This window comes from Microchirus variegatus (genome assembly GCF_963457635.1).
Source record: "Microchirus variegatus genome assembly, chromosome: 6".
Taxonomy (NCBI): domain Eukaryota; kingdom Metazoa; phylum Chordata; class Actinopteri; order Pleuronectiformes; family Soleidae; genus Microchirus; species Microchirus variegatus.
This window is the reverse complement of record NC_139807.1, coordinates 13,113,857-13,129,159: the sequence shown is the minus strand read 5'-3', so window position 1 is coordinate 13,129,159 and position 15,303 is coordinate 13,113,857. Positions and strand designations below refer to the sequence as shown.

At 38.9% G+C, this 15,303-nt stretch overlaps 1 protein-coding gene across 1 annotated transcript; it reads right to left on the bottom strand.

Moving 5' to 3' along the window:
* Positions 1–9,890: 9,890 nt before the first annotated feature.
* Positions 9,891–12,332, bottom strand: LOC310928906 (arylsulfatase I-like; the record flags this gene model as incomplete). The annotated part of the gene is made up of 2 exons (XM_083891570.1): positions 9,891–11,292; positions 12,019–12,332. The coding sequence occupies 2 exons, from the start codon at positions 12,330–12,332 to the stop codon at positions 9,891–9,893; spliced, it is 1,716 nt and encodes a 571-aa protein (XP_083747696.1).
* Positions 12,333–15,303: the final 2,971 nt, after the last annotated feature.

Below are 15,303 nucleotides of genomic sequence, written 5' to 3'. Positions count from 1 at the left end.
ACATTTTTGTTTCCAAGGTTTTTGTCATCCACTGTTAGCAAACTATAGTTTGTTGCATTTATGAAATTATAGAACAAAATGAAAACTGTTGACATTTTATTGTTGTTTCAAAAAAGGCATGCCTGACATCTGTTCAATTTAACATGAGACAGGAGTCCCAAACACTTTTATTGAAAACTTTCCCATGAAAGTCATCAGAATTAAATTTGTGACTTTTCAACCTTTCCCAGCACATCTGAAGTTCCAATAAGCGAGTAGCCTCTGGTCCCTGTAAACAACAAAATGCAGGTTTGATGCATTAAATGCCACTGTTAACATAGTCATTTATGAACATACAGTACTCTATCAATTCCATATAGGCTGGACAGACATCCAAAATAATGTTGTATTTTTAGCTATATAATATGTATGCCAATCATTAGCATGCAAGTTAATACAACAAATATCAATGATTATATTATTTATTATTCAGGGTTCGTACACTTTTTAGCAATAGTTTTCAATGACTTTTCAATGACTTTTCCATAACCTTTCATTGACTTTCCAAGACTGAAAATCGGTTCCATCCCAGTCTTACATGAATGTCCATTTGTTTTGACTGCAAAACTTTGTCCGTGGTCTGCATCTTTCAGTAGCCAAAGTTTAAAGCTCTCCTTAAAAAGCCACTCTGTTGTAACTTTATTTCATACTTATTGATTTTAATTATTATTTGAGTAATGCTTTAAAGTAATGGTTAAAAGAGAGGAAGTGGTTGTATTCTGTAAGGGCTTTTTTGTTCTTCACGTTTTGGTTCACGCCTGCAGTATACACTTGCAGCCACTGTGTGGCATTGTTTGCATGTGAATTGTCGTTCCCTTTTTTTTTTTTAACCTCCGAGTAAGAACGCCCCCGGAAGTGTGTTGCCTTTTGTTTTTAGCTTCTCTGTTAGCTTTTGTGTTAGCCGGCGAAACCCACACGCCAGGACTGAACGATCGTCTCCGTACGCCTTATTTGCAGAGACGCAGTTAAATCATATCACACTCGTTGAAACTACACTTTCCTGGCATTTTGTCGTTGAATAGAGCTCAAACTCCATGTGAGGACTGGAGGGTCGCTAAGCACGGTGATCTGCTTGTTTCCGCTTGACACTTCTGTGTCAATTTAAATTTTAATCGCACATTACATCATTTTATTTAGGTTTTACGCATCCAAAATATTATCCATGCAATATTTCCATGACTTTTCCAAAACCTTACAGGACCTAGAAAATGCATTTACAATTTCCAAAACTTTTCCAGGTTTTTCATGACCGTACAACCCTGATTATTACTATTATTATTATCATTATTACTACAATCTGGACCCATGCAAACCACACTTGTGCGCCTGATCTCAAGCAAATGACTGCAGGCAAATAATAATTCTTATAGGGCTTTATTGAGTGTTATCAATGTTTGTGTCATCAATTGTTTACCTTGATTCAACCGCTTCAGAGTAATAGTGCTGGTTAAATAAACGACCCAGCTCTCGTCTCTGCAGCACCGCAACACAAATGCGCCCCGTAACCTCTTGTTTATGACAGATAAGACTACACAAATATACACATGGTGATGTTTATGCTTCGTTTTGTTCGCATTTTGCAGGTCAATGCTAATTAACTAGCACTTAAACCAACTTCTAATGCTAGTAATGCAATCACTAAGTGTCACCGGCATGTCGTTAGCTTGCAAGCTAACGCAGTATGTCTGTACGTCCTTAAACTGTATATTATTTAAAACAGTACAATTTCATGAAATAAATAACTTAATAAAAATAAACAAATATTGGATGTGTCATTGACTTTACCTGCGATGCTTTCCTCGCGGTGTCCATAGTTGCACTCGCCAGCCGGCTTTGGAGCATGCAAATTTGGTGCAATCGGCGTTCGATTACTTTCCTCTGTGACCTGCCTGTGACCTATGTGACGTCATTTCAACACTTTTCGACTCGTACCCGTAAACTTCAATTCGTCTTCACAGAGAAGATTTCGTAGTCGTAGAAATTAGAGTTGTACTCACAAGACTTTGCACTCACAGCTTTTAGATTCATACTCACATAAAAACAATCCTAACCGAACAATTTCTCAGACTCATGTGTATGAGAGCAGAATTTTGGGTACAACTTTTTTATTTACATACAAATGTTTATCATTACGAATACGAATGTTTAGAATTGTGGATACGTCTTTTTGACAGTTGTCTTACTCCATAATTATGAATGATTATGGATCATTCACACACCTTCTATACTAAAGGTATTCTACTTATTCTACTCTGTCACAAATACAAATACACTTGTAATACTAAATGTGAGAACTTGTTGTTGCACAGAAGCAGACACCAGATTTGTAAACTTACAGAAAAATATTTCAAACTCAGCAGCTCCCCCTACTGGCGACACATAGAATCAATACATAAAACCAAACAGCTTATAAATAAAATATTAAGATATTAAGGTCTGAAAATCTAAAAATGTGCACAATATTTGAGGCTGATTCAAAATACACTCCTGTAATACAAAGATTTGACTTTTATATGTAAAAAAAAAAAACATGTTTTGCAGAGAACAACCATTAGACTGAGAATCATCAATCAGTTTAGATCAACAAGATCTATTCACTTGGAAACTGTGCTAAATGTAGGCTAAATGTAGGCTAACTGTGTGCTACAAGTACTAAATCATTTGCAAAGATGTACTAAGACAATTGCAATTTCATAAATGAATGAGAAATGCAATTCTGATGTGGACAATTGCAAAGTAGTTTGGAGATTTGTCCATGTTGTTTTGAACATGTAATTTCTGCTTCAAGAAATGAGCCAAACCAATGGAGAAAAACTGTAGCAGAATAATGTACAATTTTAAGTTGTTGTTTTTTTTGTTTGTTTTTTTAAACAAAAAGTGAAAGTGAAAAAAGTACAGTGACAAGTGACTGACTGTGGGACAAAAAAGTTATATTCTGGTTTGTAGTTTAACACAAGACTATTATCATTTTCAGCAGTGGACATCTACATCCAACAAGCCAATGTTTTTGTGTAGATGTTGGTTCATATAATTTTGTTGTATCTGTTGTCACTGCCTCATTTAAAATACAGTAGATTATTGTCTTTAGCTGGTTACGTCAGCTTGGACTGAAGCATAGTAATTGTGTTATGTCGCCCTCCACTGGTGACCCAATTTAAATACACAAGAGGACCAGACACTTATTTCAAGAATGAATGCACCTGATAAATTACACCTGAGAGTTGACATCATGCACTCATTTAGCATGAATCTTTGTACTGTCATTTCAATTCACAGGCAGTGTTGTTTGTGACAAAGTACAAATACTTTGTTACTGTACTCAAGTACAAAAATCACATATCTGTAGTTTATTTTGTTATTTATATTTCCGGCAACTTTAACTTTTACTCCACTACATTTCCTCTAACTATCTTTGTTACTCGTCGTTACTACCAGATAAAATCAGAAGAAGAAGAGTTGGTATTATGGTCTGTATTTATTTGAGCAGAGTCAGGAATTGAGCCAGGAAAAGCTCTGATATCGAGCTGCTAAGACATCGACATAAAAGGCAGAAGAAGTTTTGAATCAAAACCAGCAAAGACACACGAGTCATCACAGAGAAGCAAAATAAAATGTTAAACTTCTGAGCTTCTCATTTCAAATCATGCAGACAGAATTCTCCGGGTCTTCAGTTTTCCTGGATTTCTTTTTCTTCCAAGCAAAATAGACCGTGATGCCAGTTAATAAAAGAACTGCCACAGCTGCTCGCAAACCACATATAAGGAGGTGATCTGTTTTAATAAAGAAACACAAACATTTGTGTCATATTAAGGGCTGCGACAGAAAAGTTGTTTTTAATAGACCATATACACTGATAATTCCACTCATGGACCCACCCCTTGAACCTGTTAATTAATTAATATTTGATACTATGGAAAAAACTGATGTTGGTTTAAAACAACATCACCTTTTGGTTCTCTGTGTTAACATAATGTTTTTTAAGGCGCATCAACAGTTACTTACTGATGAACCACGGGTCATCATCACCTCTGGAGGGAGTCACAGTTTGATTGGAGGATGTGATATTATTGGAGAGTGTGACTGACTCTGTCCTCTTACCAGTAGTAGAGTCTGTGACCGTGGTGGGCTCAACACACAGTGTGTTATTGGCTGCAAACACCCACTGTGATACGTGCATCCCATTGGATAAGGTGCAGTTGATGAAGATGAAACCTACAGAAAGATTAAGCTCAACATGACTGATGCACAGAGTCATCATGGTCTTCACTGACAGCATCAGCATCTTCTCACATGTTCTCACTCACCACAGAAAACACTCGGATGATTTTGTATGAGATATACTGAGATATATGAGATTTATCTGACAATATATGAGCTGTATTCATATTTATGAAGTAAACAGAAGGGAAACAGTTATTTACCTTGAATGGACAAGTGTAGAGCACGTTTCTCTAGGAATTCTCCATTTGAGTTATAAATTAGAAGTGAATATTTGTCAATGTCATTTTTGTGCAGATTATTGATTCTAAATGTTCCATGACTGTGATCAAAGGAGGATCTGTTTTCCATCTCATTATTAAGAAGTTTATTATTTCTCCAGCGCAAAATTTTTATTTTGCTGTCACTGAATTCAAATCTGTATGGGATTGTGTTCATCAGCTGAATGAACACAGTTCCTCCCACAGCTCCATAACACTGAGCTCCATCCTGTCTGCCATCACAGTGGGTCTCCACACCTGGACAATTTTGAGGCACAAGTTAAAAACAATTATTTTGTTCACAGAGAGAAAAACACTGACAATGAGGGTTAGTAAAACCTAGAGAACTATTTAGGCTCCACATGTCTTAAGATTTCAATCATGAAACAATTAAATGTTCAAAAGTTAGTTTGTTGTTCCTGTTTTTGTTTTGTCAAATTATAAAAAGGAGGTTTTGAGACAGATTACAATCGGACGTTTGCAGAGTAATGGAAAATAAACTCAATAAAAACAAAAAAAAAAGGCATCTATAAATGGTTGCTGGTACATTTCTGAAGATGTGCAAGTTCCTCTTCCTTGTGTATAATCATCTTACTGGCTGTGACTTCCTGGTTGTGTTGATTCAGTCTCTTCACTGTAAAAACTGTATATATTCAGAAGATGTTTGTCTGTTTGATTCTCTATCTGTGAGTGCCTCGGTTTTTTTTGGACAATAAAACACATAAAATCTTCTTCATTTGTTGTCTTCAACATCTCCAACAACACGTAAGTGCTGTGGTTGTTATTCTGCACCACTCTTGCTCGCCCTTCATACTTCCTGATTCGGATTAGAGACCTTTTAAAGTGAAATAATTTGCAGAGCACTTTAAAGCTGTGTACTGTATAAACTTTAATCTAGGTTTAAAGGCCTTATAATAGAAAAATAAAAACCTAACCCATATTTCTGCATTCTGTATGCGTTATGCGTTATTTTAAGTCTTGGCCATGTCTCCCTCATAAAAGGGATTCATGATCTATGAAATATCAAATAAATAAAACAAAGAAACTCCAAATCATGGAAAAAGGAAGGATTTTTGTTTGGTCTCACAAACTATTAATTTAAGTCCACTCATTACATTCAGGATGTTACATCAAAACATTGCATTAGCAGACGCCCACAGATAACCTTAATTTATTCTGTTGCCTGGTTCAGTGCACTTTTCGTGAATAATTAATTCTGGAGAAACATGAAATAATAAAAAAAGCTCACCATGAGCGATTCCGAGTAGCATCACCAACAGTCCAAACACAGCTTCCATGTTTCTGACCACTGTGACACAAGGGAATTGAAGAAACTCTGAAAGAACTGTTTTTGTTATAATCACTCAGAGGAGGAAACTGTGGTCAGAGCTGTGAAGACTAAACGTTGCAGGTTAACACACACAGTATTTAAATCAAGTTATTATGCAGTACTGCTGTTATTCACTACATACATGATAAGTGTAATTCAAGAGATTCCAATGCAAATACATGATTAAATCTTTTAATGTGAGCTGGGTATAGGTTCATATATGTTTGATTGTATGCACTTAAAGTCTCCGGTTTATCATCAGATCACCTCAGGTCCTCAATGGTCGCAATGTTGTACAATTTGTATAGAAAGTCTGTACTGAAAGAGGAATGCACAGAAAACTGTTGACAACAGAGGGTCCTCTGTATAACGGACATTTTGACATGGTTTAGTCCGAAGGTGTTACTGGTGTGACTGTGATCACAGTTAACCATAGCACCTGTGGTATTCCTGCTGTGTCATGTCAAAATGTCTTCTGTCCAAAGGACCCGTTGAGGGCTCGTGCGTGCACAGTATTAAATCTTCATTTAGTCAATGTCAAAGTCAACGATGTCCACATGATGAGACACCTATGATCATAGATTTGATTTATAATTCAAGTTTTACACTGATTAACTTAAAGCTTGCTCAGAAAAATAACATATTATTGGAATCAGCCGCCTCCATAGCTGAAAATGTCCACCACACACACATTTACCTTTGAAAGTTACATATAAAGTAAGCAACTGTTACTTAACTACGAGGGTATGTATATATACAGTATATTTAAATCTATATGTATGTGTGAGTGTATGAGAGAGAGTGTAAAACCGGATTACATCACAACACTACATTAGTATAAACTAATTTCAGCTGGAAAGGCTAACTTTGCAAGTAGAGTACTTTGCTGTTGTCACTTTAAAACTTAGACTAAGCAGTAAGCTTGTACTAAAAGTGAACATAATTCATAACTCCATGTATGTGTCAAACAGCAGTGATGGTTTACATTGTAAACAGATCACAAATCAGACAAGAAAAATGTATTTGAGATTGAATCAGAACTCTGGAAATGAAATTCCAGTCTTTTCCAGCTCTCATGTTGTGCTTTATAATCCCATTTGTTGTTGGTTTTTGAGGTCCTTAGTTGAGTCCAACGTCATAATGAATGTTTTTATTCCAGTTATATAGTTGATTCTACAGAAGAAAGAAGAAGAAGAAAATGTAAGTGTTGAGCATTAAAGCAGAATGAAAGGGGGTGGACTGATACACCGTCACTATTTATTGACCTTCTGATCATGAGCAATCCTGTTTTGTCTCACCTGACTTCTTTTTACGCCGGCACACAAAGCAGCAAGCACAAATCAGCAGGAGGAGGAGCAGAGCGCCCACGCCAGCAGCGACTGGGATCAGGAAGAAAGAAATGCTTTCTGGAGAGAGGAGACACGAGAAGAAATAGTTTAACCTCTATATTCAGAAGTTCAATTAAATGCTTCCTTAATGAGGTGTAAACAGTGCCCACAACACAGATTAACATTTTCTCAGGTAATAATGTGCACACAATACTGCATTACTTTGAGCAACCGACACGCTGTGAATGAGGCAATGATTCTAAAAGATGCTGCAAACAGCTGCAGTGAACCAAACACTATTCTTCAAAATGAAATGAAATCTCTCACAATCGGTGTTGTAATGTAACAAAGAACAAATGCTTTGTTACTGTACGTAAATACATGACATACATTCACATATCTGTACTTTACTGTACTGTAGCAACGTTTACTTTCACTCCACTACCTTTCCTCTAACTATTTTTGTTACTCGTTACTACCAAATAAAATCAGAAAAAGAATAGTATAGAGCCTTGATGGGACTGGTGATCTTTCATATCCATCCACACGCTGCAACAGTGAGGCCTAAGTGTCTTGCTCAAGGACACATATAAACTAGAAGAGCCAGGAATTGAACCCACAATCTTCCAATTGAAAGACAACTCACACTACCAGTGAGCCACCATACTTTTACTTCTAAAACTAGACCATTTTCCTAATCAGAAAATTATTTTTGATACTGAAGTACAGTGAATGTCATACTTTAAGTCTTTTACTGAAGTAATATTATTAAAAAGTAACTTCAACTTCTACAAAAGACATTTTCTGGTAAGATACTCGTACTTTTACTCAAGTCTCCCTTTTTGATACAAGACTACAGACAATGACGTGCAAACATCAAAACAAACACTACCAGCATGGAGTTTCCACTCTTTGCTTGCTTTGCTTTAAAAAATTAAAAATACCAACTACTTCTTCCTCACAGATTTTGTTGTAGCCAAGTAACAGTTCCGTATACAATAAGTGATTACTGACCCCTCAATAAAGTGAGGTCATAGAAGCAGATTTTAAAGAAACAGCCATAAATATAGCAAAATGATGCCATGTAAACACAGAGACCGCTCATTCTCTGTGAATAGTCTGAAGAAAAAGTTGTGTTTCGTTCAAATTGGTGCACGGTGTTTTCACAGGTTCATGCAGACAGGGTGAATAAATGTTTTAATACTCGCCTTGAACGTCCACGTGAACCTCAACATTTCTCACGAGGACCCCATCTGGATCAAAAGCCTCTATGATGTAATGTCCTGAATCGTTCCTTTCCACGTTAGAGATCTTGAACGTCCCGTTGTTGATGAAGAACTCAGTCCTGTTTCTCAAGGGTTCGTATTGTATCGTCAGCTTCTGCCTCTTCAGGGTGAACACATTGATGAATCCACGAGGATCCTGTTTCTTACACAGTACCAGATGGCCACTTGCATTGGTCATCACTTGTATATACACAGTTCCTCCAGGAGAAACGGAGCACAGTGAGGTGTTCTGGGTCTCGCTACATTTATTCTCATGAGCTGGAATGAAAAAGTGAGAAAGATGAATAACATGTAAATCAGATCTTTGCACATTTATTCTGGTTTCTTTGATGATGAGGATCTTACCATGAGTTGCAGCAGCTAACATCACAAGTAGGATTAGAACTTTATTTGCAGTCATCATTACCTTGACAGAAGGGATTATGAACTCAACACAGCTCATAATATAAATCAATGAGCAACCGCAGGTGAACGGCTGTGACAGGAAATGGCAGATAGGAGGAGTCGAAAGACAGGAAATCAGTTTTGTCTCACTTCACTTTTTTTTGCCACTGCAGACTTTACTGTAGTAACCAAGTGATTGTTGCTCAGTATTTTGCCACCGTTCTCTGTTGAAACCTATGAATTGCATCATAACTAACACTGAACACAATCATATAGTTGCAGCAGGTTTTAACCACCGAGACCATTCTGGTGTTTGCTTTGAGTTTTTATTCCTCTTCCCAACAACAACATCACATTTTTATGTAGCACCGATCTGAGCACCCTTCCTAGGGCTTCTTCGGGCAGCCGATATTGCTCTTACTGACTAATACATCTCCACTGTAATAGCAGTCTACTGAGGTGGAAACACACATTTACTTACATCCGAAACAACTGCCAAGTGCTTAGATTAATACACTGACCGCATTCATTTGACTGTTACCTGTAAATATAGACAGTGACGGTCATTTGGTCACACCGAGTCAAACATCAGCCTACAACAGTGAACAACACACACACCGCAAGATTCAGTACAGACTCAAAAACATTAACTCATAGAAAAATTATTTCACATTGTTCAAAAGACGATCTTAAAATGTGGCATAAGATTAAAATCTATCTATCTATCTATCTATCTATCTATCTATCTATCTATCTATCTATCTATCTATCTATCTATCTATCTATCTATCGCAACTAGAGTTAGCTTATTCTGACTTCCTGGTAATATAGAGGTAGTTGCCATTTATAATATTATTGATTGATTGGTTGATTGGTTGATTGATCGATTTGTTTTTGTCACTTTGTCAACATGTAACTCATGTCATCTAAAACTCATCAACTGCAACAAGGATCTTGCATAACTCAATCCTCCTGTGAAACTCAAAACACCGGAACATTGTCTTTCCGAAGTGTGTTTTCTGAATGGTTCTCAGTCATGCCCACTCTATATCCTGTTGGACATCATCCTAGCGTTGAGTCTCCTGAAAAATGACCTGGTTTTGGACAGTTTAAGCTTTGTCTTCCAATCTTTGTTCTTTTTCTGGTAAAAACTGCCCAAAATGTCCTCCTCTTCATCATCTCCCACCCAGGGGACCCAGGCACCTCCATTTAGGTGAGGGTCAGCCCGAGGGTCTTCCGATGGATACCTTACTGGCACGGCAGTGCGGTTGTAGTACACCAGCCTGGCTAGAAGTTCTTTGACAACATCGGGCCTCTGCTCGGAAAGGTCAAAGCGTTCGTAGGGATCTCCAGAGATGTTGAAAAGCCACACAGATTTCCGGGGCTGAGTGTGGCGCTCGAGGTTCCACCAACCATTGGGAAATCCTGGAAGAATCGGTGCTGGGATCCAGTCTCCATAACCAGGGTCTCCTGTCAGGAGTTTCCAGTCTCCAGCTCGTATGGAGGCCTGAACGGCTGTATTCCAAATCCCATATCCTTTCTGCAGCGAGCCACAGCGTGCATGGTTATACAGCGGGTCAATGTTATGAAGGATCTCTAATCTGGGCGACTCTTTACCCTCACTGATGGCTTTCCAAACATTATATCCATCCACACCCTCAGTCAATGACTCATTGCCACCTGCTAGACCAACCAGTGTGGGGTACCAGTCAGTAATATGTACCAAGGCTTTACTCACCCTCCTCTTCCTCCTCAGTAGAGGACTGTGGACAAATCCCAGACCCCGCACGCCACCTTCCCAGTAGGTGCCTTTACGTCCCCTGAGAGGCCAGTTACTGCCACCAGACAGCGGCTGGCCACCATTGTCAGTGGAGAAGATAATGACACTGTTCTGGTAATAACCATACTTGCGAAGAGCATACGTTATATTCCGAACTGCCTCATCTACAACTGAGACCATGGCAGCATACTTCCTGCGTGCCACGTTTCCCAGCTCGCGGTAAGGGTGAATGTACTCCTGTGGAGGCTGCAGTGGTGTGTGAACAGCCTGGAAAGAGAGGAAGATGAACAGCGGCTGGGACTGAGGATCGTGGGTTGCCAAGATCTTGCGAACTCTCTGCGTGTACAAATGTGTGGAGTATTTTCCTCTCTGGCTCCATGCAACCGACTCCCCCTCATGGAGGTCAAAGCCACACAGTCCAGGGCCGTCACAAGAGTCGTAGGTGTAGTAATTGACACTGCCCGTTAAGGAGCCAAGGTACGTGTCGAAGCCTCGGCGAGTGGGCAAACACTCCTTCTTGTAAAATCCCAGGTGCCACTTGCCAACCATGTGAGTGGAGTAGCCCAACTCCTGCAGCCGCTGGGGGAGGGTGACCTGGTCAAAGGGCAGGCAGTTCGGCTGGCGTGGCCGGATAATGGAGTGCTGCAAGCCAGTATGAATTTGGTATCTGTAGAATTGAGAACAGTTGAGAAAACTGTCAGGCGACCAAATGTGAGATTTCATTTTCTGACGGATAGAAATGTGGGTAAGAGGGTAAAAAATAAATGAAAAAAAAAAGAAAGACATTACTGTTCAGTCAACAATGTTGTCGTAGACTTGGAGGAGAGGCCACATAAGTCGGTCTTTGTTATTCATGTACTTGATACCTTACCCCATACCTTATATACCACCATCACTGTCCAGAAGTGTGAGGAATATTTAGTCTTCATATCTTATATTCAGGTTGATTGCATCGCTTTGAAAACTTTGATTTCAAACCTTTAATAGGTTTTTGCTTTTGCTTATTCAAAGAACAGAATTAAACTCCTCAGAAAAGTTTATTCCAGTGTGAAAATATTTTGGAAAAATAAAATAGATGTAAATACGAGGTCAGCTCTAAAGGCAAAATCTTCAAATTTCTTTGACGTTGACAGAAAATAAATATATAAGAGAACACTTTTAATAGCATTTGGGGTTTTTTGAGACACAGGTTGTTTAATTAATGCATAACATATTTTGACATTCTGAGAAACATGACATACCCATGACATATTTTGTCCCTGCATATCCATAATCCATTTACATAGCTTTATAGCTTACAAAAATAAATGTTGGTGCTTTTTTATTTACACAATAAAAATTCACGCCAAACTTGGTAAAAAAAGATCTTCAGATCTGAAGACAGTCACTTTACCTGCCGGTGAGGAGTTGACTTCGGGATGGGGTGCAGATAGGTTGGATGTAATAGTTCTCCAGCTTTACTCCGTCTGCAGCCAGTTTGTCCAGCACTGGTGTCTTGATGTCAGAGTTGTGATAGCCAATGTCATTGAACCCTTGATCATCTGTCAGGATAAAAATTATGTGAGGAGGCTGTGGAGTAGGAGACCTGTCTCCAAAAGTTTGCTCTGGCTCATTTTCCACCTGGTTAGGACTCATTAAATCCCAGGTCAGGTACCCGAGGCTGAGCAGGCTCATCATGGAGAAACCAGTCAAGGCTGTCGTTGCCATAGTGACACCCTACAGCAGTCAAACTAGCTTGTATAATATTATCAAATCATTGCGAAGTGGAGATTCAGATGAAAATGTCCTCTCTGCAGTTTAGATAATCCTAGACTTTAAAGAGCACTACACCTCCATCCTGTCTCTCCAAACTGTTTCAGTCTCCTTGGAAAGCTTTTCACTTCCCCTAGTGGTCCCATTAACTCCACCCATTTGCTGCCTCACTAAAAATAACATCAGCCCCACCACCACCCAGAAACTCACAGAAATGTTACATTACATCCAGTAGTGTGTTTACAATGACTTTACACCTCATGTTAGTATAAGCACTGCCATTTTTGCTGATGCTGGATATGATTCAACAAAATACTCATCATGATGAATGCAGTTCTGTTGCACAATTTCAAATTTAATGCAAATATAAGGTTGAAATGCAACTTTTAACACAAAAGCAGCCAATTCATGTTGCTAACTTTGCAAATTATTTGATTTATTTATTATTCAAAAATATTACTGTATCCCCATTCGACCTGGTTTAGCTGAGACTGACAGAGGCACCACAAATACACCCTCACACAGAAAACACATGTAGCATGGGGGAGACTTGAGACTCTGGGCTGCACAATCGCAATCACTGTTCCCCACTCTACTCAACTGCACTCACAAGCACCGTATTATTTTTCCTGCTGTTTTACGGGCACTGCAGACCTGAGGAGAGAGGCCGAGCAGACTGCCCGGTCTCTGATAACATCTCCAACCAGGCATCACAGACCCACTTTACACATCATACACAGGGTCAACAGAAAGCAGCAGCACTACACAGCTTCAGCTACGGCCCCTCAGAATTTCAATACAGCAGATTTGACCGGGACTCAGTGAAGGTCTGTGAAGATTTTGCACTAAGTACAACTGTGGAAGAGAGAAAAACATCCATCCATCAATTTTCAACTGCTTTATCCTCCGCATGTACCAATCTCAGCTGACATAGGGCGATAGGCAGAGTACACCCTGTACAGTTCACCAGTCCATCACAGGGTCACGTAGGGAAAAACAACCATCCACTCTCATACTCACACCTACGGTCAATTTTGAGTGTCCAGTTTTTGCTCTAGAGGCGTGGCTTCAAAGGGAAGTCTGAAGAACGGGGTTTCTCCAGGTTCTCCGACCCTACCTTAACAAAACAACAACCTATGACTGAAGGTCAATATGCAAATGATGATCACCATCAACCGGCATGAAAGCTTGTTCTGTGGCAGAGAAAACAATGTCCATCACCCGCTGGAGTATAGAGACATCTTTGAGTTTGCAGTTTCATCCTCTGAATGACATGACAACAGCGATCACAGCATTTAATTTGTTTTTGAAATAGGTAAGAAAAGGCAAAACAAATTTGAGTCATGGAAGTCTTTCCACTGTTGGGACATGGGAAAATACATTTACTCAAATAGAAGTGGGACAAAATTGTTGTATTCCATGTAAATATTAATTTCAAATGCCAGTTAGTTGGGCATGCTTAAGGCTGATATTATTCCATATATAAAATACTGTTCTGATTGTGCCCAATATTTTCATTTTCCTGTTTATTCATTCTGGGATGTTTCCAAAGCGTTTCACAGTTTGAAAGCTAAAATTGTTTAGTGGTTCCAGGTCATCGAGGTAAAGCTCATAAAAAGGAGATTGGTCGAAGGTAAAACATCACACCTTGAAATGTTGATATTGCCACTTGTGGGCACGGAGGTCGCCGGGCAGCCAAAGGAAGTTTGAACCTCCCGTAAAGAGCATGGAGCTGTGGCTGGGGATGTTTGCATAGGAGCTGCAGCTGCAGCACAGGCATCTATGGAGCAAAACCTCTGAGTTTAAGGCAGGTCAAGCCAGGAAGCAAGCGAAAACGTGAAGAAAAAAACGTTCAGGTGCTTCTGAAGTTTGACACCCTCTTGTTTATTTGTATGGTTTTCCGAGATGGAGCGCAAGGAAGAAGCTGTTCACAGAAATACCACCAAAAAAACTGAGCGCAGTTGCACAACCGTGATGTGTTTGCACATGCACGTGTGTCTGTGTACTTGTATTTGTTACCTTTTTGTTACCAGTTAGGCATTTACCAGAGGTGGAAAAAGTACTAAAATATTGTACTCAAGTAAAAGTACCAATACTTTGATGAAATATTACTCAAGTAGAAGTAAAAGTAGTCATCTGAAAATGTACTCAAGCTGAAGTAAAAAGTAGTTCATTTGAAATGTACTTTAAGTAAAAGTTACTTAGTTACTTTGAGTGGGGTGTGAGGGTAGTAGAAATATGACAAGGGGTCAGAAAACCAAAACTATTTTGGAGCTCAGGATATTACATCACGATCTATGTTCACGCGCCAGTGCTGGTGCTAATCACATCATCATTCGTCTGGTTCTGGTGTATATTTTCCCCCTGTAGATCTTCATTGTGCTGAATTTTTATTCTTACTCAGTAACGGAAAGGATTTATAAAGTTACTAAGTACTATACTTGAGTAAATACGTACTCAAGTAAAATACAAAATCCTGATTTTAAATTGTACTTAAAAAATACAAAATACACAAAAAAAAGTATTCAATACAGTAACTTGAGTATTATTTAGTTACTTTCCACCTGGCATTTACCGGTTATGGTTGAGGTTAGAGATAATGCTTTATTTAGCTTGTCTAAACGAATGGAGGTGTGCGTGTGTGATTTGCCAGGAAAGTAAGTAACTTCAAGTAAATGATGACACGTGAGTCATTTGTTTGGCAGCAGTTCCACTCACCGCTAAGACCACAACACAAACACAAACACATACGCTGACACACATCGACTCATACGCACAAATATTAGCATAAGCATGTGGCAGCTCTGAAACCTGGAAGACGTTGATAGGTAGACACCGCAGAGCACATCACACATTTGCTAACCCTGTTCTGAACCGTCATTTTGCCAATGTAAAGAAATTCAACCATTTACCAAGAGATTGTAGA